The sequence below is a fragment of the Littorina saxatilis genome, linkage group LG7 (assembly GCF_037325665.1).
Source record: "Littorina saxatilis isolate snail1 linkage group LG7, US_GU_Lsax_2.0, whole genome shotgun sequence".
NCBI classification, from domain to species: Eukaryota; Metazoa; Mollusca; class Gastropoda; order Littorinimorpha; family Littorinidae; genus Littorina; species Littorina saxatilis.
In genome coordinates this window covers 10,943,992-10,969,990 of record NC_090251.1, presented here as the reverse complement: position 1 = coordinate 10,969,990, position 25,999 = coordinate 10,943,992, and the positions used below count along the sequence as shown (strand labels likewise).

The 25,999-nt window shown below is 44.0% G+C and overlaps 2 protein-coding genes across 2 annotated transcripts; one reads left to right on the top strand and one right to left on the bottom strand.

Annotated features, from left to right (window-relative positions):
• Window positions 1–85: 85 nt before the first annotated feature.
• LOC138970673 (uncharacterized) lies at window positions 86–25,371 on the top strand. Its single transcript, XM_070343144.1, has 16 exons — window positions 86–231; window positions 1,112–1,202; window positions 2,240–2,334; window positions 3,398–3,531; window positions 5,432–5,530; window positions 6,467–6,619; window positions 7,254–7,412; window positions 9,684–9,797; window positions 10,327–10,455; window positions 11,472–11,576; window positions 19,925–20,083; window positions 20,651–20,746; window positions 21,299–22,229; window positions 23,737–23,918; window positions 24,528–24,773; window positions 24,843–25,371. Exons 1-15 carry the CDS (start codon window positions 159–161, stop codon window positions 24,612–24,614), a joined length of 2,607 nt encoding a protein of 868 aa, XP_070199245.1. The 5' UTR covers window positions 86–158; the 3' UTR covers window positions 24,615–24,773; window positions 24,843–25,371.
• On the bottom strand, window positions 14,080–17,868 carry LOC138971936 (uncharacterized). Its single transcript, XM_070344781.1, has 2 exons — window positions 17,203–17,868; window positions 14,080–15,047 (listed from the first exon to the last, which is right to left on the bottom strand). Exons 1-2 carry the CDS (start codon window positions 17,558–17,560, stop codon window positions 14,080–14,082), a joined length of 1,326 nt encoding a protein of 441 aa, XP_070200882.1. The 5' UTR covers window positions 17,561–17,868.
• Window positions 25,372–25,999: the final 628 nt, after the last annotated feature.

The window sequence follows — 25,999 nt, the reverse complement described above, 5'->3', positions numbered from 1 at the left end:
TAATTCATTCAAAATGTCACACAACTCCTCACAATTTTTGACAGAAAGCTATTTGCTGCGGAGGTACAACAGTTGCAGTGACGTATTTCCGGTAACTTCACGTGTATGCTAGCAGTGTGGTTGGAACCGATCTGGTGACTGAATTAAAAGCCTTCAAGATGGTGAAGACAAGAAAACTGAAGACTGGTCCTAAGGACAGGATCAATAAAGCTGGACACAGCATGAATCCAGGTATGGTCAATCATTTTGTTATAATTCTGAGGTGGCCACTGCAACTGCAGACACATGCTAGTTCAGTAGTTGCTACAAGCACATGGTTACACACACACACTTTATATACATGTATACACACACACACACACACACACACACACACACACACACACACACACACACACACATAATATACATACACACACACACACACACAAACAAAATATGTGTGTGTTAGTGATGGATCAGGGAGATAAAGTCAGGTGTTAAATTGACCAGGGGACTTAATTCTTCCAAATCATGAACTTGGTCCTTTTGGACGTTTTAACTAAGTTCAGCGAATGGAGTTTTGAGTAGACTGTAGAGCTGGTTAAAATAGGTGTGGGGGTGGCCCAGGCTCAGTAAAAGTTTAAACAAGTATAGATACACAGTTTTGTTGCAATCACTGAATCAGTGTTCGAGGAGGATGCCATGGACTGATGGAGTTAGCTGAACCAGTTAAGTTGTACTTGTAGTGGTGCATTAACATCTTGTTGAATTAGGTTTTGCTTGACTGTAACAGACGAATCAGTATTGAATTTTTTAGATTTGTGTGTGTGTGTTTGTTTGTTGTTATTGTTCTTCTTTTTTGGATATATATATTGTTACTATTAGTCATGTAAGTCTGTAATCCAAGCAAACTTGACCTGAACATGCAATTGAGGTCTAACGAATGACGTCTCACAACGTGCGTGGTCGTCCTTGGCGGTCAAGAAAACCGCCGCGATCATTGCGCAGACGACACTTCTACTTTCTAGACCGCCAATATTTTTTGTGCGCATCACGTGCTCCACATTAATCGGCCGGAAACGAAGCAATTGGGAAACCTGGATAAAACCCTTTTCTCTTGGCATAACAGATCGGCTAAAGACGAAGGGGACGGGCAACAACATGCGAGACAAAAGTACCATCAAGCGTCTGCAGATGTACAGAGGAGGAAAACCTGTCAGGTGTGTATGCAGTCTCTGTCACATACCCCTGGACATTTTCAGTTATGTCCGACTTTTGGGTTCTTAACTATTTTACAGAATACAGTATTTATTGAGCCAAGTGACATTAAAAAACATTTAAAGCACAAGGAATTTCGCGTAGTGTTGGTAAAATCACGCACACACACCCACACACACACTGACACACACACACACGCCCACACATACACTGACATACACACCAACACACACGCGCCCACACTACAGCAGTCACGATCACACCATCACATGCAGGGCAGACATGAGGTAAAACAAATGACAATCATCTATTAAAAGAAAATGTACAAAGAGTGGTCTAAGATGCTGGTGGAAGGGTCTACACAGAATACAATTTTATAATCTAATGCATAGTTATAACGGCTCGATGTTCAAACTTCATAGAACTTTATTAGGCAAAAAAAAAATTGGTCTGTTTACGGTAACATAGGCCCAAAAAATAGGGTCGGTAGGTCGGGATTTTTTTTTTTTTTTTTTTTCACAAAAAACCATATTTTTACGTTATTTTGCAAAATAAAACCCCAATTTTTTTTTTTTTTTTTTTTTTTCCCAAATGCCAAAAAAAAGTTTAGGGTCGCGCGAAAAAAAATAGGGTCGGTCGGGTTAGCGTAAACAGACTTTTTTTTTTGTTTTTGCCTTTGTATTACAGTCGAACCTGTGGATAACGACAACCGAAGAGGTCGATCCAAAGAGGTTGTTATAGACATGTTGTCGCTATGGAAAGATGAAGTTTATAGAAATAAAAACTTGCTTTGGATCCTTAGGAGTGGTTGTTGTTGGCAGGTGGTCGCTTACGAGAGGTGTTCATAAGAAGATAAGAACTTTTTACAGTGATTGTTAAATTAAATGCATTTCCAATGGGTGTCGTTTAAACCTTTTGAAAACACAGTATTCCTATTGGCTATATTACTGTTTATGACTTTGAAACTTTGAACTGATGTTGATCCCATTGAAGAAAAGGCCTTTTTATCACTGATTGTAAAATGTTTTTCTTCATTCAGAAACACTTCAGGAGAGATTATCAAGGCTGCTGTTTTCCAATCAAAGCTTCCGTCAGGAACTCAAGCTCGAGTGGAACCCAACAGAAGATGGTTTGGTAAGTTTTGTGGAGTTATTGCTTGGAATATGTAATAATTAGGCCAAAAAAAATATAGGTGTGGTTAAGGTAACAATAACATAGCCAAAAAAAATAGGGTAGGAAGGTAGGCAATCACTTTTTTTTTTTTAAACTTTTTTTCTAATGTGTACAAATTAAACCTACTTGACAGGGAAATAAGTGTGCGACTCGAGCGCTTTCGCTTTCATTGCGTTTTCTGCACTCGTTTTTTGTTGTTTTTTTTGTTGTGACAAATGTAATAAAGAGTTATAGGGTCGGCCCCTAAAAATAGGGTAGGTCGGGTTACCGTAACCACACCTATTTTTTTTTAGGCCTTATATTGTTTTCAGTATGCATGATTGTGAATGCACCGTTCCTGTCTCAGTGTCTGAGTTTGCCTGTGTATGGTGTGCCAAGTTAGTCACATCTAGAAGGTGAAATTTATTTAACTCCTTCACTGCCACAGTATAACAGCATTATCCGAACAGTCTATGGGAAAGAACTGTGTATAGAACCCCTACAAGTACTTGGACAGTGGTTACCTCCCATTTAGTTTTCAGAAATGTCCTGAAATGTTGTTGACACAAATCCCACGTATGAGATACGGTTATGGGCGTAGGGCAAACCGAAAATGACCACGTATTACATACGGGGTGGGCAGTGAAGGGGTTAAAGGCAAGATTGATTTTTGCCTCAGACACTTGTGTGCCTTATTCTTTCCCTTTCTGTTTCTATTTCTGCAATGACATTTTATTCAGTGATTCATTTTTTCTTCATTATGTCATTGAGCTGAGGCCTTATTGTGAAGGGAGTCTTAGAATATATATCTAAGTAAATGTACAGGCTTTATGAAAACAATCTTGTATAACAACTTCAACACGGTCTTACAACAGAGGAGGGGTGTGTCAAAATGGAAGGTTTTAAAATTTAGTTTTCAGTAATGATACCATCCTGAAAAAGCCAGCGAGAGGCTGATAACATATTGATGAAGAGTATACCAACACAGGTTTCTGTTGTGTTTTATTTTTGTTTTGAAGTTTTTGGTGTAATGTTTGTGTTTTAGGCAACACACGGACCATCAAGCAGTCTGCACTGCAGGAGTTCCAGGAGGAGATGAAGAAGGTGAAGAATGATCCGTACAAGGTCGTCATGCGTCAGACCAAACAGCCCGTCACGCTGCTCAATGTCGTCAGCAAGGTCAGTGCTTTGTCTACGCAGATGTCTTTGCATTGGTGGTTGTTTGTGTTGTTTTTGTTGTTTGTTCACTTGTTGTCGTGCGCCAGACCAAACAGACGGTCACTCTGCTCAATGTCGTTAGCAAGGTCTCAACAAGTCCTCGCGCCCCCTAATTGGCGTAGAGGCGCGTCCCCCGGGTGGTGGATGGGGGAGCCTTCTCTACTAACTTCTGAGAGAAGGTCGCATCACTCTCGATGCCGTGAACCTAATTAGGATCTTTTTCTTGTTTCTTCTCTATTTCTGCCTCCCCAAAGTCCTTTTACTTTCCTTTTCTCACCCATAAAATTCTTCACTTATTACCCTTGTTAAGTGGTTCTTGTATAGAATATAGTCAATGTTTGTAAAGTTTTTAGTCAAGCAGTATGTAAGAAATGTTTAGTCCTTTGTACTGGAAACTTGCATTCTCCCAGTAAGGTAATATATTGTACTACGTTGCAAGCCCCTGGAGCAATTTTTTGATTAGTGCTTTTGTGAACAAGAAACACTTAACAAGTGGCTCTATCCCATCTTCCCCCTTTTCCTCGTCGCGATATAACCTTCGTGCTTGAAAACGACGTTAAACACCAAATAAAGAAATAAAAGTCTCAACAAGTTTCTTTGCTTTGGTCATTGCTTTGCTTGCTTTGTTTTTTTGGTTGGTTTGTTGGCTGAGTAATCTGGAGAATCAAAGGATTCAGAAGAGTTAGGTCATCAGGCTGGATCGAGCTTATGATTTTCTTGTATGCTTGTTTTTTTCCTTTTTTGTATGTCGGTAGGTAGGTTAGATGCAAAACAGTTGTCACACATGTTGCATTCCTGGGTGTTTGTGGGGTAAAGAGAACTTAAACACATTGTCAGAGCAACGAGAACCATTGGGTTATTCTTTCTTTTTTTTAAGTCGACTACACAAAGTCTTAGTTGTCACTTTCATTTCTATGTATATAGCCTTTTGTTGATGACTTATTCACCATGTCTGTTTTGCGATCTTAAAGATTTTCTTTGGCACAGATCTGTCATTAGCTTGGTTTTATTTCATATTTTATTTATTTGTGTTTCATTTTTGACTCACATGCGAAGCAAAAGTGAGTCTATGTACTCACCCGAGTCGTCCGTCCGTCCGTCCGTCCGTCCGTCCGAAAAACTTTAACGTTGGATATTTCTTGGACACTATTCAGTCTATCAGTACCAAATTTGGCAAGATGGTGTATGATGACAAGGCCCCAAAAAACATACATAGCATCTTGACCTTGCTTCAAGGTCAAGGTCGCAGGGGCCATAAATGTTGTCTAAAAAACAGCTATTTTTCACATTTTCCCCATTTTCTCTGAAGTTTTTGAGATTCAATACCTCACCTATATATAATATATAGGGCAAAGTAAGCCCCATCTTTTGATACCAGTTTGGTTTACCTTGCTTCAAGGTCAAGGTCACAGGAGCTCTTCAAAGTTGGATTGTATACATATTTTGAAGTGACCTTGACCCTGAACTATGGAAGATAACTGTTTCAAACTTAAAAATTATGTGGGGCACATGTTATGCTTTCATCATGAGACACATTTGGTCACATATGATCAAGGTCAAGGTCACTTTGACCCTTATGAAATGTGACCAAAATAAGGTAGTGAACCACTAAAAGTGACCATATCTCATGGTAGAAAGAGCCAATAAGCACCATTGTACTTCCTATGTCTTGAATTAACAGCTTTGTGTTGCATGACCTTGGATGACCTTGACCTTGGGTCAAGGTCACATGTATTTTGGTAGGAAAAATGTGTAAAGCAGTTCTTAGTGTATGATGTCATTGCTAGGTTTAGTTCAAGGTCAAGCATGTGAGTCGTATGGGCTTTGCCCTTCTTGTTTCATTTATTCTCTTTTTTTTCAGAATGTGAGAGGTCACATCCTTGACACAATGTCTTATTCAAAGTGCTTTGGGAAAAAGGCGACAAGGAAAAGACCCAAGCTTCCATATGCCAGCATTGAGGTAAGAAATACCTACACTCTTTGCAAAGTGAGACTGAGGTAGTTTTGCTTCAAATTTGTAGTCCTTGGCCAAAGAGTAGTGTAGCAATAGGGTCTGATATTTTGACAAGACGAGAATAATGCAGACGAGTCGAAAACTCATATAGAAGTTTTTATATTTACAGTGTCAGAGGTGAGATTCATCCTCCTTTTGGAATGATTCCTCATTTTTAACTATTTTTCACTTACATTTGGACCGGCACGGTTGGCCTAGTGGTAAGGCGTCCGCCCCGTGATCGGGAGGTCGTGGGTTCGAACCCCGGCCGGGTCATACCTAAGACTTTAAAATTGGCAATCTAGTGGCTGCTCCGCCTGGCGTCTGGCATTATGGGGTTAGTGCCAGGACTGGTTGGTCCGGTGTCAGAATAATGTGACTGGGTGAGACATGAAGCCTGTGCTGCGACTTCTGTCTTGTGTGTGGCGCACGTTATATGTCAAAGCAGCACCGCCCTGATATGGCCCTTCGTGGTCAGCTGGGCGTTAAGCAAACAAACAAACAAACAAACTCACATTTGGTATATAAAGTTGGTCAAATTCTTTTTATTGTGAAGCAGTAAACGGTGTCATGCTCATCTGTGAATCATTAATACCTTCTTTCTTTGTGTCCAGCCAGGGATGAGAAACTCAATAAAAATCTTAAAGAAAAAAACAATTCTCTCAAATGTTAACATTTCTAAACCCTTTTCACTCCTTTTGGACAACTTGTCATTCTCATCTCTGATTGTTCTCCGTAATGACAGTCCAGGAATCCCAACATCTGAGAAAATCAATTCTTAAACAGGAGGAAGTTTTAAAATGAGGGTAAATTTACAGAGGTAACGAACAGAAAATCTGAGAAAGGGTTCTGAAAGGAAGGTAGTCTTAAAAAGGAGGTTCCACTGTATTTTGCTTTGTGCAGGAAATGATGGAGCACGTCCAGACAGCACACGACAAGTACGACGAGACTAAAGACTCTAACATCATCAAGGACGACCAGGGCGTGAGGGACGAGGAACCGGAGCTCATCTTCAGGGCCGGCCAGTCCAAGCGCATCTGGAACGAACTGTACAAGGTTGGTATGCTAACACGTGCATGTACATGTTCCTTAGCAATGCATGCAAATATGGGTGATTTAGGCTGAGGTGCACAAGCTAGTTGGCAACCGGTTGGGAGCCAGCCGTTGTGTTGCATTGGTTGAAATTGAGCCGTGGTTTGTTCTCTCTTGGTTGGGTGTCACCCATTTGTTTCGGTTTGTGCACCTCGGCCCTGGTAGCTCAGTTGGTAGAGTACTAGACTTGTGATCCTTGGCTCGGACATGGGTCAACTGTATGTGCTGACTTAGAGAGGGCATCCATGTCGAGATGACCTTTGGTCAGCCTAGTGTTAGTTAGTGAAAGTATGCCACTATTCTATGCCACAACTTGTGCTGGGTGCTTTGTAAAACAGTATCATTAAAAAAGGCAAGAGGAATACATTAAAAAAAAAACCTGGCCACTTGGTCAATACAAACTGTTGAACTAAGTTGTGATTACATTAAGCATTTACTTTAATATGAAAACCTGTTGAATGCAACGAAAACTAGTAGGACTGACCATTTGAAAACAAAAATCTTGATATTTTTGTACAGAAACTAATAAAATACTGGATATTTCCAGTCAACGAAAACACTTATACACTGTGTCTAACATATTTGATCTTGTACACAGGTGATTGACTCGTCCGACGTGCTGATCGAGGTTCTGGACGCCCGCGACCCGATGGGCACCCGCTGCTACCAGGTTGAGAAGTACCTGAAGAAGGAGAAGCCGCACAAACACCTGATCATGGTCCTCAACAAGGTGGACCTGGTGCCTGCCTGGGCCACTGTAAGTTTGGGTTGTTGGTCAGCATTTTCCGTGGACCCCTCTGGTCTCAGTGAAAGGATTATGGTTACCTAGCTGCAGCCAGCTTCTTGCATCACATTTCAGTGGATCCCCATCTTTCTTCTCCTTCTGCCTTCCCGTTAACGCTCCACTCCCCCCTGTTTGCTGTGCTACTGTGGAACCCGCCTTTTAAGACCTCCAAAAATCTGAGAAAATTAGGTCTTAAAAAGGCACGGTTGGCCTAGTGGTTAGGCGTCCGCCCCGTGATCGGGAGGTCGTGGGTTCGAACCCCGGCCGGGTCATACCTAAGACTTTATAAAAATTGGCAATCTAGTGGCTGCTCCGCCTGACGTCTGGCATTATGGGGTTAGTGCTAGGACTGGTTGGTCCGGTGTCAGAATAATGTGACTGGGTGAGACAATGAAGCCTGTGCTGCGACTTCTGTCTTGTGTGTGGCGCACGTTATATGTCAAAGCAGCACCGCCCTGATATGGCCCTTCGTGGTCGGCTGGGCGTTAAGCAAACAAACAAACAAAAAAAGGTCTTAAAAAGGAGGGAGTCTTAAAATGGGGGTAATTTTACAGAGGTTATGAACAGAAAGTCTGAGAAAACAAGGTCTCAAAAAGGAGGGAGTCTTAAAATGGGGTTCCACTGTATTGCCAATGCATTTTTTTCTTTCTATTTTATTTGCTGGCCTTATTTCTTTCCTATACTGTTCAAAAAAAGAAACGCATAGTTGCTACTTGCCAAATTTGTTTTATTTTTCGAAAAAATTAACAGAAAATCCAATATTTAGATTATTTGTTTGAAATTTGGTATGGACACAGTTGAATGCACACACAGTTCATTTGCATCTTCAAATCAATCAGTCCATCAATACGATTGGGTGCCGAGGCTGTCAAGTCAGTAGGGGGTGTGACTGCCTTGAGCAGCAACAACTGCCCGGCACCTTCTGGGCATGGACTGGATCAGATGCCGGATATCTTGCTGTGGGATGGTGTCCCACTCCTCCTGAAGTGCCTGCAATAGATCGCGGTGATTTGCCGGCGCTTCTTCTCGCCTGCGCACACGTCTGTCCAATTCATCCCAGAGGTGTTCTATCGGGTTCATGTCTGGCGACATGGATGGCCAGGGAAGCACCTGGACATGGTGGTCGGTGAGGAACTGGGTGGTGAGTCGTGCTGTGTGCGGGCGAGCGTTGTCCTGCTGGAATATGGCATCCTGGTCAGCCAGAAGAGGAAGGGCGTGTGGGCGCAGAATTTCCTCCACGTATCGCTGGGCAGTTATGCGCCCTTGGACGTGCACCAGGGTGCTCCTTCCAGCGGTATTGATCGCCCCCCACACCATGACGCCTCCACCACCATGAACGGGTGCCTCATCCACACAGTTGGGCGCGTAACGTTCGTTTACTCTCCGGTAGACCCTCCTCCGACCATCATGTCGCTGGAGCAGGAAGTAGGACTCGTCGCTGAACCACACGTGTCTCCAGTGATTCCGGACGGTCCAGCGAAGGTGCTGGTTGCCCCACTGCACTCGGTTCTGGCGATGGCGGCGGGTGAGGACAGCTCCTCTGTGAGGTCTGCGAGCTCTCAAACCAGCTTCATGCAGGCGGTTCCGCACGGTCTGGTCCGATAATCGGTGTGGCCCGGGGAGAGCCTGGACAGAAGATGAGGCCGACAGGAAACGATTCCGGAGGTGGCGGAGCCGTATGAAGCGGTCGTGAGCAGCAGTTGTCGCCCTTGGTCTTCCCGCTCGTGGCAAGTCAGCAACGAAGCCAGTGGCTTGAAACCTGACCCACAGTCTACTGATGGTGCTCTGGGACACGTGGAAGTGCCTGGCGATTGCACTTTGACTTTGGCCTGCTTGTAAACGACCCAATGCAATTTGGCGGTCTTCTCTGCTCAATCGGGCCATCTTTCGTCGCTGAATTGTCGTCTGATTTCTTTGTGGCGAACAATCCGCTTTTATGGGTTTTGGAAGACATGGTGAGAGCTCAATATTCCCCGAGTTTCACGAGATTACACTGAAGCATGACGAGTGGTCATGCCAAATGAGCAATTTTGACATTGTAGCCACTGATAACGCATGCGTCACGTGCAGAGCTCACTTGTGGCAATGGACGAAAGGTCGACGACCAGATAAACATTTTCTGCAGTTTGGTGGATATCCTTGTAGCCATATAACTAAATTAACCAAATATTACAAGCTATGCGTTTCTTTTTTTGAACAGTATATAAATAATCACTGCTTTGATTTTGTGTGTTTGTTGAACAGCAAAAGTGGGTGGCCATCCTGTCCTCGGAGCATCCCACCATGGCGTTCCATGCCAGCATCACCAATCCCTTCGGCAAGGGTGCGCTCATCAACCTGCTGCGACAGTTCAAAAATGTAAGATGCGTTTATTTGTTGCTTCCTGGAAAGGAAAGAGAATGCGTTATGTCCTACAGGCTAAATATTTCGCCTCTTAAGGAAAAGATTTGGGTTATATGATTCGGGTTTTATGCCCTCAAGGCTTTTGACGAGATACACAAGTGTATGCGTGTTTAGGTGGTATCAGCCATCTGCACTTATGGCAGAATGACCAAGATCTTTTACGTGCCATTGTGGTGACACGGGGGTGGGACATGGTTTCCGTCTCTGGGTCTGCACATAAAGTTGACTCGTGTCTGTCCTGGCCCGAACTCGAACCTGCGACCTTCCGATCACAAGTCCAGTTCTCTACCAACTGAGCTACCGGGCTCCCCATTTGCTTCCAGGTTTTATATGGTAGAAATATGTTGCCGAGATGGTTTGGCTGCACAATTTGTACGTGACGCCATTCACGTTATGCCGTCTTTTGGAATTTTGTTTGGCTTCTGACATCTTGGATTTTTGAATAGATATACTATATTTTAATGGCAAACCTGTCATTTTTCAGCTTCATCTGGACAAGAAGCAGATCAGCGTGGGATTGATCGGCTATCCCAACGTGGGCAAAAGTTCCATCATCAATGCCCTGAAGTCCAAGAAAGTCTGCAAAGTTGCCCCCCTTGCTGGCGAGACCAAGGTGAACAGTAGGGCTGGTTGCTGCTTGTCTGAGAGTTTATAAAGGATGGTCACACTAATGCTTTTGTTAGACCTGTGTGTTTGTGTACATGATTTTCTCTGTGTACGGTGTTGATGTAACAGTAAGGTGTATCTTACAGATATATATCTGATTAGACTATATTTGGAAAGAAATGTGTCGGGTTTATATGGGTCGTGAAAAAAAGAATGCTCTTGCTTTTATTAAACTTTCCCATGTGTCATTACAGGCCGGTCACTGGCGAGGGGTGTGTCTCCACACGTGGACAAGGGGCATGTGGGGAAAGTTTGACTCAATAAAATTAGAAGAGTATTCACTCTTTCACAACCCATACAAACCTGACAGTTATTTCCACAATGTGTCTATTGGACTTGACCATAGACCAAATAGCCTGGACCGCCAACTCGTCACGTGACCCTTCGAGGTTACGACGCCGCCTTTCAGGGGCGCTCAGCGTCCGGTTTGAAAGGCCAGCGATTCGAAGACAGTGAAAAGAAAGCACGCTCCAGTTATTTGTGACAATGGGAGGTGACAATGAACTGGATTTTCCAAAACTCCAAACTAAACTTAACAAAACTTATCGAAAAACATGTTCAATATGCACTTTTGCTGAGTTTATTTTAGCATTTTCAGAACTTACCTCGGCAACTTCGTCCATGTTTACAATCGACACCGGATATCACGTCCCCCTGATTTCTGAAAGGCTTGTTAGCGTAGGTTCCTAAATGCGAGAGGCCGCTACCTCGTAATAGAGAGAAAGAGCGGAGAGAGAGCCAGTTGGCGGTCCAGGATAAATGGTCTATGACTTGACAAATATATCCCAGTTAGAGACTTGCACATGTCTGAGTATGTATTCTTTACAGACCAACTACACTCCGTGTTCACTGTTATTTTAATGCTGGTATGCGTATCTTCATCTGCTGAGTAAATTGAGACAGTATTCTCCTGGCGTACCAAACCGCGCAGTACTCTTATTAGTATTATTTTGCTCTATCCAGGTGTGGCAGTACGTCACCTTGATGAAGAGAATCTACCTGGTAGACTGCCCAGGTGTTGTGTACCCTCACGGAGCCACCCCTACAGACTGTGTCTTGAAAGCTGTGGTGAGTTTCACAATGGATTTTTTCTCTTTCTCTCTTTCTTCTCATTCTATGTTTGATCAGAACAGAATTGTTTGTGGTGGTTATGGTTTTATTGGAAATTTAAATTATTGATATTACAGATCATTACAATGTTTCCACTGATAAAAATCAGACCCTAATCCTCTCTGCTCTCTCTGGATAAAGCCAAGACACTTTGAGCTATACATATTGTCAATCCAGGTCCAACTGACATTTTGCCTTCTAAGGGTGGGCACAACACTGCTTCCCTGTATTTAACAATGTGTTTGTTTGTTTGTTTGTTTATTCTGTAAAATAAAACCCCACCCAGATCAGTCTTGATCTAAGGACTAAGTCCAGTCAGGAATAAAAACTGTGGTTGACGTGTGTACGACTGTGTACGTTAGTGTAAGAGTGCCTTGGACAATGATGAACATATGAGCTTACGGTGATCATCCTTTTTATGAGGATGAAAGTCGCTTGTTCATTCCAATGCTTGTTATTCTCTCAGGTGCCAGGAGATTGGTTCCACATACTCTCACTTACTCTATTGCACAATGTTGTATGCATTCAGAACGCTGACGTACCCTTGTTTCTCAGTCATTATTTTCAGTGCTGACTACTTTTATGACTTGTCATAAAGTCATTTACGTTTCAAAGTTTGGGTTGGCCATGCTGATACATGTACATGATGTTTTAACACACGTCAACATATTGTTCACACTCCTCACGCTATCACACACATCATGTAGCCCACACCTGGAGTTGTTGTTCGTGCCGCTGAATTTTATTTCAGCGACTTTTGCATACCATATAATTATTTGTATGCATCCACGTTATATGTTCTTCTTTTTTTTCAAATTTGTTTCAATACTTTTCCGCAACTTGTGGCGGAGACCGACAACAAATTTTTACTTCCATATAACCAATCTCCACAATGTGGCGGTAAAATCGCCATTCAACCGAAACAAAGAAAACAGGCATAGATTCATAATGCAAATTTGTGCTTAGCCAACCCGACTTCCCAACGTAAATGCAAGTGGCAGGTGGGGATGGTGGTGGTTCGATGCAAACTTGTCCGTGCTGTAGCGTCCCTTTTTGAGAAGTGGCCTTGACCCTTGATAGCAAATCTATCATGACAAGAAAGGTGGACTAGGCCAGTGGACTCAAAATAAAATGGGATCGGTCTTGAGACCTGTAACTAACTCCTCAACTTAAATTTCATTTATGACTTGTCATAAAGTCATTTACGTTTCAAAGTTTGGGTTGGCAATGCTGATACATGTACATGATGTTTTAACACACGTCAACATATTGTTCACACTCCTCACGCTATCACACACATCATGTAGCCCACACCTGGAGTTGTTGTTCGTGCCGCTGAATTTTATTTCAGCGACTTTTGCATACCATATAATTATTTGTATGCATCCACGTTATATGTTCTTCTTTTTTTTCAAATTTGTTTCAATACTTTTCCGCAACTTGTGGCGGAGACCGACAACAAATTTTTACTTCCATATAACCAATCTCCACAATGTGGCGGTAAAATCGCCATAAACCTGTCTGTAATGATACCTTCTCAGGTGTCATCGCAGAGAGGTACCGCCACGAAAAGAAACAGTTTTAGCAGACCCAGAATTTAACGCGAACAACAACTCCATGCAATGAGGGCCCGTCGCCCTACCGCAGTTTACTCGTTCTGTACATATCAATGGGATTTATCACTTTTTAAAAATTGGTTGTTATCAGCACTGGGGAGTCACATTTGTGCCCTCTCCGCTTACTGCTTCTCTCTTGCTTCACGCTCCATGCCAAATATACATATCATATGACTAGCAAGTCACTAACCTGTACATGTCCATGCCAATTGACAAAGAAAATTGGTTTGTTTCATAGCAACTGGAGAGTCACCTTTGTGCCCTCTCCGATTACTTCAACCATGCCGGACCCATCCATCCAAACATCTTGACTAGGCAGTTATTCATAATATACATATCTACACGTCCTGAATGGCCAAATACTTGTAATGGACATATTCATAGCCAACACATTGTTTTGTTTCAGCTTTCACAGCATTTGAAAAGTCACATTTGTGCCCTCTCCGTTTACTGCTTCTGCCTCACCGACCATGTATCGCCCTAAAATTACAACATCATCATTTGTATCGCAGCAATTGGAGAGTCACATTTGTGCCCTCTCCGTTTACTGCTTCTGCTTCGCCAACTAGCTGTACCTGACTAGCCCTTTACTCATTATGTACATCCGCCGAGTGCTCCAAGCAAACAAACAACCATCTTAAACAAAAATTGGACAACACAAAAATCACCCAAAAAATCAACATCATCATTTGTTTCGCAGCAATTGGAAAATCACATTTGTGCCCTCTCCGTTTGCTGCTTCATAAGTGCGGGTATTACCTTATTAGACTATTGGGATACTTATCCTGTACCTGTCTCTGATCGCCCTAGTACCCCTCCCCGCCTCTTGCCTGATCCAGTTTTGACTACTCTGCTACTTTGTTTATTCTGATGTAGGCATTAAATGCCCCCGACGCCCATCTGCCTGCATGCCTGATCTGTGCGTCTGACGCCCCAGTAGCTGCTAAGTGGGTAGCTGAACCAATTCTAAAGCTATGAGATGTATACTGTTCATCCTGGTACCCTGCGAACTTGAGGGCCGCTCTCAACTCTGTTGCAAAATTCCCCCTGGAGACTGCTTCCCCATTTTGTAATGTGAACAACGGTCCAGGATTGCTACCACGCATTACCATGTATTGATGTAGAGAGCTCACTGCGCACGACAATTCCTCGCCGGTACTTGCTTTCGGGATATGTCGGACCACCGTGCCTTTGCTGTGTTTGTACTGCTTGAAATGGATTTGTACGTCTTGACTGCTCAAGACTACGTCCTGCACTTGTAGGTTATTTTTTGATGCGGTCATTTCTCCTAATCGTAACAGAGCCCGAAACGCGAGAGTACACATAGCTCTAAATCTACATCTATTGAACTGACTGGACAATGTGTTGCTGCTGGCGTTCACGATGGTATTTAGCATCGGTAAGGTAATAGGCAGTCTAGAATCCACTGTGCCTTTCAGTTTACGGCAACCCGTCAACATCTTTTTTATGAAGAACGACTCGCTGGGGTCTGGCATTTTGGTCATTTTATGAATGAAACTGATGGCCGAAACTGCTGAAGTTATGGAACTGGGAGCGTAATTATCCTCGAATAATGAGGCAATAAATCTCGCCACTGTCGACTCAGACACGGGGATTTGGAGTGCTACGCCTTTTTGGTTACAAAAGGTATGTAGCTGGGTCCATGTACGCTTGTAGGCCTGCACTGTACTATCGGATACTGACGCGGTTGCCAGCGCCTGCGCCGTGGCGTCTAACCCAGCGAAGCCGGCAGCGGAGGCACTCTGGTTGGTAGCGATGCTGCTACCGGGCAAAGGGATCGAAAACGCTGCACCTGCAACCGAGATAGCGCATCAGCCACTGAGTTATCTTTTCCTCGCACATGTTTTGCCGTTAGAGTTAAATTTAACTCCAAGCACTTCAACACGAGTCTACGCACCAGGACCATCACTATCGGTTCTTTCGAAGTCTGTTTGCTAAGGACCGATACCAGGGCGCTATTATCAGTGTGTAGAATGAGCTGTTTATTTTCTAGATCTCTCCCCCAAGTCTCAACAGCCATAACTATGGGATACAATTCAAGCAGCGTGATGTTTTGTTTTGTCCACCATTCGGACCATTTTCCACAAAACCAGGCTGAGCCAAATATGGCGCCATAGCCTATCGACCCTGATGCATCAGTGTATAAGTTCACTTCGTGACATGGGACCTGCCTAAGATCCTGAAACAAACATTTCCCATTGTGCCCTTCCAAAAAAGCAAGCCATAACCTCAAATCCTCCTTTACCTCCTTGGTAAGCCTTATCCTGAAATGGGGAGCCTTCACCCCAATGGTTAGGTCGATCAGTCTGCGTAGAAATGGCCGCCCAGGGATAATCACCTCACATGCAAAGTTTAACAGCCCGAGTATTGCCTGAAGTTGACGGAGGGTAGCTTTGGGACATGCTAACAGTTGTGAAATTTCATTCGTACATTTTGTCAGTTTTTCAACTGGCAAACGTACCTCTTCTTCTACAGTATCTATTTCGAATCCCACGAAGGACATGGTTGTCTGTGGACCAAATGTTTTTTCCGGAGACATGGGTAGGCCTAAATCTGAACACATTTCCAAAAAACTCCTTAACTGAAAAGTCCCTACTTCCTTGGACACAGATGCAAGGAAAAAATCATCCAAGATGTGCACCATATTTAACCCCAGCTTCTTTCTCCCTATCCATTCTACGGCCGAGCTGAATGCCTCAAAGATCTTACACGAGGCCGAACATCCCATTTGTAGCGCCAGATCCACATAAAAACAGCCCTTCCACTGAAATACAAACAAATGGTATTCGTCCGGATGCACCGGTATTATCCGAAATGCATGCTTTACATCCGTTTTGCACATAAAAGCTTTTGCACATAGAGTTCTGACAACCATTATTGCCTCTTCTATCGTGGCATATCTTACATGCGAGTGTTCCGGACCTATCCCATCGTTGATCGATTGGCCCTCTGGGAAAGAAAGGTGATGTATCATCCTGAATTCTCCTTTGGTCTTCTTTTCTACTAGACCTACTGGGGAACACTGAAACTGTGGAAAAGGGGGGCTTACGAAAGGACCGTGCATCCGGCCTGCTGAAATTTCTTTTTTGATGTGTTGGTCCACTACTTGGGGTTGCAGAGCTGCCGACTTTAAATTTTTGTGAACTATGCTGGTAACTTTCCCCTGAAACCCCACCCTAAACCCGTGCCTAAACCCATCTAACAGAAACTCTGCCTTTTTGCTATCATATCCCTCTAACCAGAAAGCCAATCGATCCACGCTGACAGGGGTCGGTACATTTTTAGTGGCTGGTTGATGGTCCGGAGCCTTTGGAGGAGGGAAAGGGCCGATCCCCAGACTTTTCGGGGCATTTAGAACCCTGGTGCTTCCCCCTCTTGCAGTGGTAGCACAAGTGACTGAACCGGCAAGCATCCCTGTTACATGCACCCCTGGTGTGGAAAGGGTAACAGTAATTTTTGGGGATGCTGTTCTGGCCAGTCCTGGTCGCTTGCGCTGAAGATGCCCGTCCCCCAATGAATCTGAGGTGAGCCTCTGTGTACAGGTTTGGACAATTAAGCATCCCCCCACTGCAGACGGCCCTGCTCTACCAGCCTCCTAAATGCCCTATCGTATGTCGCCCAATCGGCCCCATCCCGCATCAGGTTTTCCACGTGACGGTAGTGCACCGCCAGCCCTTGTGCCTTGGTAGTGAATTTTGCCAGGTAAATTGACCCGAATATGTTCCATGCTGACCTCCACTTCTCCGCAGTCAGTGAGGTGGTCTTGGCAGAGGTCTCACTAATCCGGACGGAGGGCCCATCCTCTGCACTGTCTATTCTAAGATTAAAGGCGCGCGGTTCGTCCTGTTTGAGCAACAGCGCCAGGTCGATTGCCTCGCCGCTCCACACGCGCGACTTGATTTTGTCGCCCACAAAGAGATCAACCGGAATTAAGGGCCCGGGCTCACCTGCAATCTGCTGTACCAGGCTTGCGCTACCCCCGCATTGTGGCGTTGGCAGCTGTGCTGCTGGCCCTTGTAGTGGCGCTGCTGTTGACTGCAGCGTTGATGTTGTTGCCGGTGCTGTTGGTTCTGCCGTTCCCTGCTGCCCCGCGATGTGTTGGACTTGTGCAGCCAGCGCTCGATTCTCCTGCCGCAGCTGTTCCTGTCCTTCAGATAGCCTCCGGAGTTCTGCCAGGACAGCTTCAATCGGTGACGCCTGTGTTACCGTGTTGTCGGCCGCCTGGTGTTGGGAAGCAGCGCTTGCCGTGGCATTCGGTCGGGTCCTAGCCGGCCGCTTCGAGGTTGCTGGCTTTCTTGGCGGCATCCTGTGATTTCTGCTGATAATGAAATAATTGCAGTATCACTGTGGGTGTTCCCTCATTAAAGACCCACCCCCACCTTCTAATGTGTCGGATACTGGTTGTCCACCGATTCTGCAGCTGCAATAAATTAAACACTTCAATCTTACTCTGACTATGTGGCGTGCCGCCGCCGACTGCTTTCTGCCTGAAATAGTCAATGTCAGATGTAATTTATTGGTGGATTTGTCTCCATTAACTCTCATAGTCATAAGCAACCACACATGGTCTTAGTCTATCATCCGAGACTGACCGCCCTGAATTTTCTTACAACTGCTATCTGGTCTTCTGTCAACAGCCACACCCCGGCTGTGACTCCATAGCACGCACTCATGTTCTGAGTCTATGACCGACCGCATTAAAATTTCTTATCGCTAATACCTGGTCTCATGTCATCAGCACACACACCGGCTGTGACTCCATAGCACACACACATGCTCTGAGTCTATGACCGACCGCCCTGAAATTTTCTTATCGCTAATACCTGGTCTCATGTCATCAGCACACACACCGGCTGTGACTCCATAGCACACACACATGCTCTGAGTCTATGACCGACCGCCCTGAAAGTTCTTATCGCTAATACCTGGTCTCATGTCATCAGCACACACACCGGCTGTGACCCCATAGCACACACACATGCTCTGAGTCTATGACCGACCGCCCTGAAATTTCTTATCGATAATACCTGGTCTCATGTCATCAGCACACACACCGGCTGTGACTCCATAGCACACACTCATGCTCTGAGTCTATGACCGACCGCCCTGAAATTTCTTATCGCTAATACCTGGTCTCATGTCATCAGCACACACACCGGCTGTGACCCCATAGCACACACACATGCTATGAGTCTATGACTGACCACCCTGAAATTTCTTATCGATAATACCTGGTCTCATGTCATCAGCACACACACCGGCTGTGACTCCATAGCACACACTCATGCTCTGAGTCTATGACCGACCGCCCTGAAATTTCTTATCGCTAATACATGGTCTCATGTCACCAGCACACTCACCGGCTGTGACTCCATAGCACACACACGTGCTCTGAGTCTATGACCAACCGCCCTGAAATTCCTTATCGCAAGTACCTGGTATCATGGGACATCAATACCGTAACCCTTACCACTATTACTGGCATGGAAGTAGGCACCCCCCAAAAAAGGGCCAAAACGCCCCGTCCTATACTACTGCCTTTTAGTTCTCTGTATCTGTATCTGTAAGTTACCCTACACTTGTGGGAGTTGTGTACCAGAATCACTCGTGCTGTTTACCTGACACTGACAGTGAAACCTTGTTCCACTTGTAATGTAACTGTTTTTCTGACAGACCCTTTTAACAACCCAGCCCTGCCAACGTGCAAAACAGCTTTTTTCAATGATTTATACAGTCTGCACTGCCCGCACGGTGCCAGGTGCACCCCATCAGCTAGGAAGCTGCGCCTCAGTGTGTTATATTTCTGGGCATTCTGTTGAGGAAAGAAGACAAAATCATGTGTCCAGAAGAACAACCCCGCCGTGTTATTCACTTCTGCGGCCAGCTTTTCGTTCACCTCTTGGGCCTTGGTATTGTAGTCCTCATGCATTGCACGCCCCTTCCCTGTAGTATGAAATCGAGGCATTAGTTGACATATCATGACCGCTCTGATGTGGAACTTCGTCTTCAAATGCGTGGCTGTCGCCAACAATTGAGCAGCGATCAGTTCTGCCGAGTCCCTGGGGGAAATATCGTTATCCCCAATCAACAAAATCAACAACTCAGTCGAGTGACTAATCATATGGTCGGCAGCCTCACAAAGATTTTTTATCTTCCAGCCTCCGACCCCCTTCATGGACACCTTGCATTGCTGAAATCCAAAATGAGTATCCACTAGCCCATCCCTCTCAGCGAACTCGCTAAGTCTTCGCACAAACGAATGACCGTACACCATGATATTCCCCCACTTGCAGGATGACCTAGATTCCGCTGATCTAGCCATTGTTTTCCGAACAAAGACCTGTAGTTATGCTCAACGCTAACTACACTGATCGCCACAGTTTTTTCCCAAAAAAAATTGCGTCAATTACCCCTCAACCTTACGAGGTATAACTTGACCACATAAAAACATCAAATTCAATACTTATTCCTTCGAACCACGTCGAATCCCCTTTGATGCAAACTTGTCCATGCTGTAGCGTCCCTTTTTGAGAAGTGGCCTTGACCCTTGATAGCAAATCTATCATGACAAGAAAGGTGGACTAGGCCAGTGGACTCAAAATAAAATGGGATCGGTCTTGAGACCTGTAACTAACTCCTCAACTTAAATTTCATTTCTACCTGTTACAGGTGCGCATAGAGAACATAAAAGACCCGCAGGACTACATTGGCGCCATGCTGGAGAGGGTAAAGGAGGACTACATCAGGAAGGCCTACAACATCACCACCTGGGAATCACCTGAAGACTTCCTGGAGCAGGTGTCCAAGCGCCTCGGCAAACTGCTCAAGGTGGGCAATTTATACAGTTCTCTTCCCTGAAATAGACGAATTTAGCAAATAATTCTGTCAGGATTTTATTGGTTGAGTTATAGAGTTGCTTTTTTTTTGTTGCAAACATTGAGTCAAACTACGCGTGACGTCTCCAAACGGGTTCGCTTGAGCTGTGCTGCGGTCACATCTGCAATGCCGATTGTCAGCTCAGATGTGCGTACTTTTGAAGAAAAAGAGCGTTATATTGAGCGGACAGTGCAGATTGAAAGCACAGATCGGAGCTGATCCTCACTGGGATGTCAGTCGTTCACATGATTTCACTGGCACATATTGTCACCACATGCAGAGACACACCATTTGCTAGTGATCGGCCTACAATGTCGTGTGGCTTGACTCGGTGTTTCCATGGAAAACAAGGGAAAGCAACGCTTCAACAACCCATGGCTGCCTAAAAGCTGAGGTAAAAATGAACGGTTTCTGCTGTTTTGATCCATGTAAAATTTCATATTTAGGTCAAAAATACAAATAATGTAATGTATTTCAAGGATTTATTGGACAGATATATATGTATGTTTTGTTCCATAGGGTGGGGAGCCCGACATCAACACAACGGCCAGGATGATTCTCAACGACTTTCAGCGCGGGAAGATCCCATACTTTGCCAGGCCCCCTGAAACACCTGTAAGTGTTCTTGATTATATTAACATAACATTAAATACAGATTGAAATACAGCGAAAGAAATGAATTGGAGAGGAAGTTCATTCTTGTGTTTGCAGCATAGTCTCAGGGCTTTAAAAACATGAACACAAGCATGCAGGAAAAATAAAATAGATTGTGCCATGCTGTATGGCAGCTCGCTTTTCCGAAGAAGATAGCAACCCATGTTTCCAGGAGAAAAATATCACAGGACTATATGAAATTGCCATACCTTGCTGTTTTTCTTTCTTACTTTTGATTTTTTTCTTCTTCTTCTTCTTCTTCTTCTTCATTCTTTCCTCTTTTCTTTCCTTATTTCTTTCTGCTGCAGTTAGCTTAAAGCAAGAGGAACGGGTTGGTTTTTGTTTGTTTTGTTTTTTTAACCAGCAGATCCTTAATTATTCTTACCATAGTTACAAACTCTCTGCCCAACATTTGCTGTATTAAGAACGAATCCAAGTTTTCATGATACCTCCATAATAGTAATTGCGTAGACCACAATGAAATGAATGCTTGCCGTCACTGTGTCCTTGCAGCTGGATCAGATCAAGTTGGCCAAACCACCACCCTCGGTCACCGTCGTCCAGAACTACACATCCATCCGCGTCCATCCAAAATTCGAGCATGAGGATGATAAATCCGTGGAACCCATCCCCGAAGGAATCGAGGCTGTCGATGATGATGAGGAGAAAGAAAATGACGACAGCGATGACGAAGAAGAGGTTGATGACGAAAACGAGGATGGTGTCAAGGCTGATGGTGATGCTGAAGAGAATTTATCAAGCGATGATGATGATGATGACAGCTCTGACGACGATGATGATGATGAAGATGAGGAGGAGACAGCCGAGAACGGAGACGAGAACGGCTTAACTCCAGCAGAAAGTAAGGGCGATGGTAGTAGCGACAAAACGTCAGCTCCAACACAGAAGAAGAAGAAGTCAAAGAGCGTCAGCTTTATGCCTCTGGAGCCTGCCGCTGAGGGCGAGGAAAGCAAACGCAGCAAGAAGAGGAGAGCTCGCAACAAGGGCAGCAACTCTTCACTAGCCTCGCACGCTTTCTTGGCTCCCACCAGAATGAAGCTGGACAAGCTAATGCGAGAGGGCCAGAGAATTGAGAAACGACTGGAGCTCATCAAAGCCAAGCAGCAGAAAAAAAAAGAAGTTAAACAGGGTAAAGACTCTCTTCCGGAAAAGAATGGTACAAGAAAACAGCGGACACTGACGAAAAAGCAGAGACTGTCAGATACAAAGAAGGAGCCTTTAGTGTCAAAGTCGGCCAAACCTGTCGTGTCAGTTCCCAAGAAAACGTTTGCTGTACAGCCAGACGAAAGTGCTGTGACTGTGGTTTCATCTGAAGAGGTTTCAGAAGTCAAGACGAAGAAACCTGTTGTTTCTGCCAGCGGCAAGTGGAATGTTTCCGCTCAAAAGTCGGCGCCTGTACGAGGGAGCGTCGTTCAGCATACAGGTAGGTGTTCACACCCTTGTTACACCCCCGGTATAGGGGTGTGTATAGGATTCGGTCCATGTGTTTGTGTGTTTGTGTTCGCATATAGATCTCAAGAATGAACGGACCGATCGTCACCAAACTTGGTGAACAGGTTCTATACATTCCTGAGACGGTCCTTACAAAAATTGGGACCAGTCAAACACACGGTTAGGGAGTTATTGGTGGATTAAGATTCTACAAGGACTTATAGAGGGACATCTTAATGGTCAAAGGGAAATAACCATTCTCACTCAGTCACTGCCACCAACTGAGAAGGTTATTTCCCTTTGACGGGGGTGTTTTTCCTACCTCGGAGGAATTTCTTGTTTTTACTGTCTTGCTTTCACTCCAATCTGTGTTTTTATCCTCACCGTCATAATTTCATTTTTTGTGTGAATGTGTAAGAATAAAAAAAAGAGTAAGTTAGGTTAATCAAAAGTAGTTCTAGTCTTATTTTGGTTGCTTTTACAAAATTAATTCATCAAGATATTCTACCTGCACAGAGAGCACACAGGCTGTTCATTTTTGGTATGAGACTATGTGGATGGATGGTCTTACCGCATACAGACCTGGGAACCCATACGATTTTGCCGTATTTTGTACGCATGATTGTCGAGAATACGATCAGTACGGTCAGTGGACAAAAAATACGACAAGAAAAATTCCTAGACAACTTTTCTTCACACGCCCATCCCGAAGCCGATCCAGTATTTTGTCACATGATAACAGTTTTTGTCAGTAAACATTGAAGAAAACATTTGTTTTAAATGTATAGGTGAACTTAATCAACGGTGTGACGGACGCGCGTGAGGCATGTTTTAATCATGGATGTTCAAACGCTGTGTGGAGTACGCTAATTTTTCTGAAAATACACCAAGTTTGTTTGAGAATACTCGAAGTGCAAAACAGGGGTTCCCAGGTCTGCGCATATAAAAGCCTGGCCAAATATGAGATGGTGAGAGGTATTGGATTGGATTGGATAAGATTTACAGTCCAGTGAGGTTAACCTCATGGAAATTCGGGCTGCTTTTTCCCCGGGGAAAGCGAGCTGCCATACATACGGCGCTACCCATATATTGTTTTTTTCCTGCATGCGTGTATTCATGTTTCCTGAGACTTAATGCCGTGTGAGATGGAATTTTTTTTAACTTTATTCCAAGTCCCACGGGTATTTGATGGACATTTTTATCTATGCCTATACAATTTTGCCAGGAAAGACCCTTTTGTCAATCGTGGGATCTTTAACGTGCACACCCCAATGTAGTGTACATGAAGGGACCTCAGTTTTTCGTCTCATCCGAAAGACTAGCACTTGAACCCACCACCTAGGTTAGGAAAGGGGGGAGAAAATTGCGGCCTGACCCAAACCTGAACACGCAACCTCTCGCTTCCGAGCGCAAGTGCGTTACCACTCGGCCACCCAGTCCCACCCAGGGTGTGTGTGCCTTTTAGGCATGACAATAACTTTGGTCGGTTTTCCTTACAGGGGTGAACCCACTTTTCGCTGTCGACAATACTGACAACGTCACAACGGTAGAGTTGGTCTCTCCTACGCCGTCAGCAGCAACACTGGCATCATCAACAGCAGCAGCAGCTCGCAAGAAGGCTCAGAAAAGACAGATGAAAGAGGAGGAAGAAGAAGACACGCCTCGATTGAACAGCAAAATGGTGAGTTGCGTGAGACAGAGAGAAGAGAAGTGAGGGAGAGAAATTGTGTATTGCTGTGTGTGTTCACAGTGTGTGTATGAATTTTGTGTATTGCTGTGTGTGTTCACAGTGTGTGTATGAATTTTGTGTATGTGTGTGTGCGTGCGTTGTTCTTGTTTTTCAATGCTGTACTGTGCGTTGTACATGTATTTTTTCAACTTTTCCTTATTGGATGTTTTACATATTTTAAACACATTCTGTTGAAAGAGCACTTTCAGTATTAATTTTCACCTTTTCTGTTTAGAGTAGAAGAGTCTAAACTGAGAAAAGCAGGTTTTATTGAGGCAGGAGCCTTAAAGTGGAGATAAAGTTACAGATGTTATGAACAGAAAATCTTAAACAGCAACATTTTAAAAGGGGGAAGTCTTAATAAAATGGGGGGGGGGGGGGGAGGGGGGTGGGGAGGGAGGTCTTAGAACTTGGATTTCCATGTTCTTTGAACAGATAAAAATCAAAAAAGAGAAGGATAAAAACAGCGATTAAAAATAAAACACTAAAATTTGGTAATACGTAGATCAGCTTGTTTGAATTTTCTTCTCTTCATGGACTGCGTACTTTGTGTTTTTGCAGAAGCGGCGTTTGGAACGAGAGGGCCGGCAGAGGAAGATCGGGAAACATTTCTACTCCGAGGTCAATGTCAAGAACAGGAAACGTTGATGTTTCAACGTTTAGAAGGGATAGGGGAAAAGAGTGTGAAAGAGAGAGAGAAAGACAGAGAGAGAGGGAGAGTGTGTCTGCGTGCTTGAATGGCAAGAACAAAAGACGAGGGGGTGGGTTTGTGTGCATGTTGTGGGTGGGTTTGTGTGCATGTTGTGGGTGGGTTTGTGTGCATGTTGTGGGTGGGTTTGTGTGCATGTTGTGGGTGGGTTTGTGTGCATGTTGTAGGTGTGTATATTATGCATGTTTTGTCTGTTTCGGTACATGATGTAATTTGGTGTGATGGATAGGAGATCAGATGAGATGACAATACTTTTGTTTCTTTATTTCTTTTTTTAGGTTTTTTATTTTTATTTTGTTTTTTTAATTTTGGTAGGAAAGTGATGAAACTGAAAGGGTCCTTTGGACAATGTGGAATGTTTCATTTTTCCTTCAATAATCATGATGATCTGCATTCTAATGATATTTTGTTGTTTGAGACAGGTTTAACTGTTACACTGATATCATGGGTTTTTTTTTCTTCTTTTTTTACTGATATCCATCCATGCATTTTTGTAAAGAATATGTGATTGAAAAAATATAGCAAAATAAGAAACATAGTCCTGTACAGCTTTGGAAAGAGATCCATTGCGAGCAGTCCTGTGTGTTACATGGGATATGACATGTATACATGTACTAACAAACAGAAGCAGAAAAAAAAATGTTTAGGTAATCATTCTGCCTGTTTTTGATAGAAAATAAACATGTTTACTGATTATTTTGAAATGTGACTATTTTATTTGCGTGCAACGAATGCAGGTGCTCACAGTCATCCATCTATCTGCTTCAGAGGCCATGTTTGCATGCAATTGCAAGCTACCTACTTTCACAAACACACACACACCATAGTGGTATGCAGATTATTTTCTTCAGTAGACTTGTGAGCACACACGCAGACACACACACACACACACATATACACACCACACAGATAAGGACACACACACACACACACACACACACACACACATATACACACCACACAGATAAGGACACACACACACACACACACAGTGGACATGCAAGCAGTCGTGCACGCACACAAACACTCACACACATTCACACACCCCACATATACAGACAGACACAAGGGATGAACTGTCAACTGACATCTTTCAGGATTTTGGTGATATTTGCATTCATTGTTGTTTACTTTGGGAAACACGCACACGAAGACACACATGCACGCACACACACATACACATCTACACTCGCACTCACACATGTATACACACATACACATCTACACTCGCACACACACATGTATACATACACATCTACACTCGCACTCACACATGTATACACATACACATCTACACTCGCACTCACACATGTATACACACACA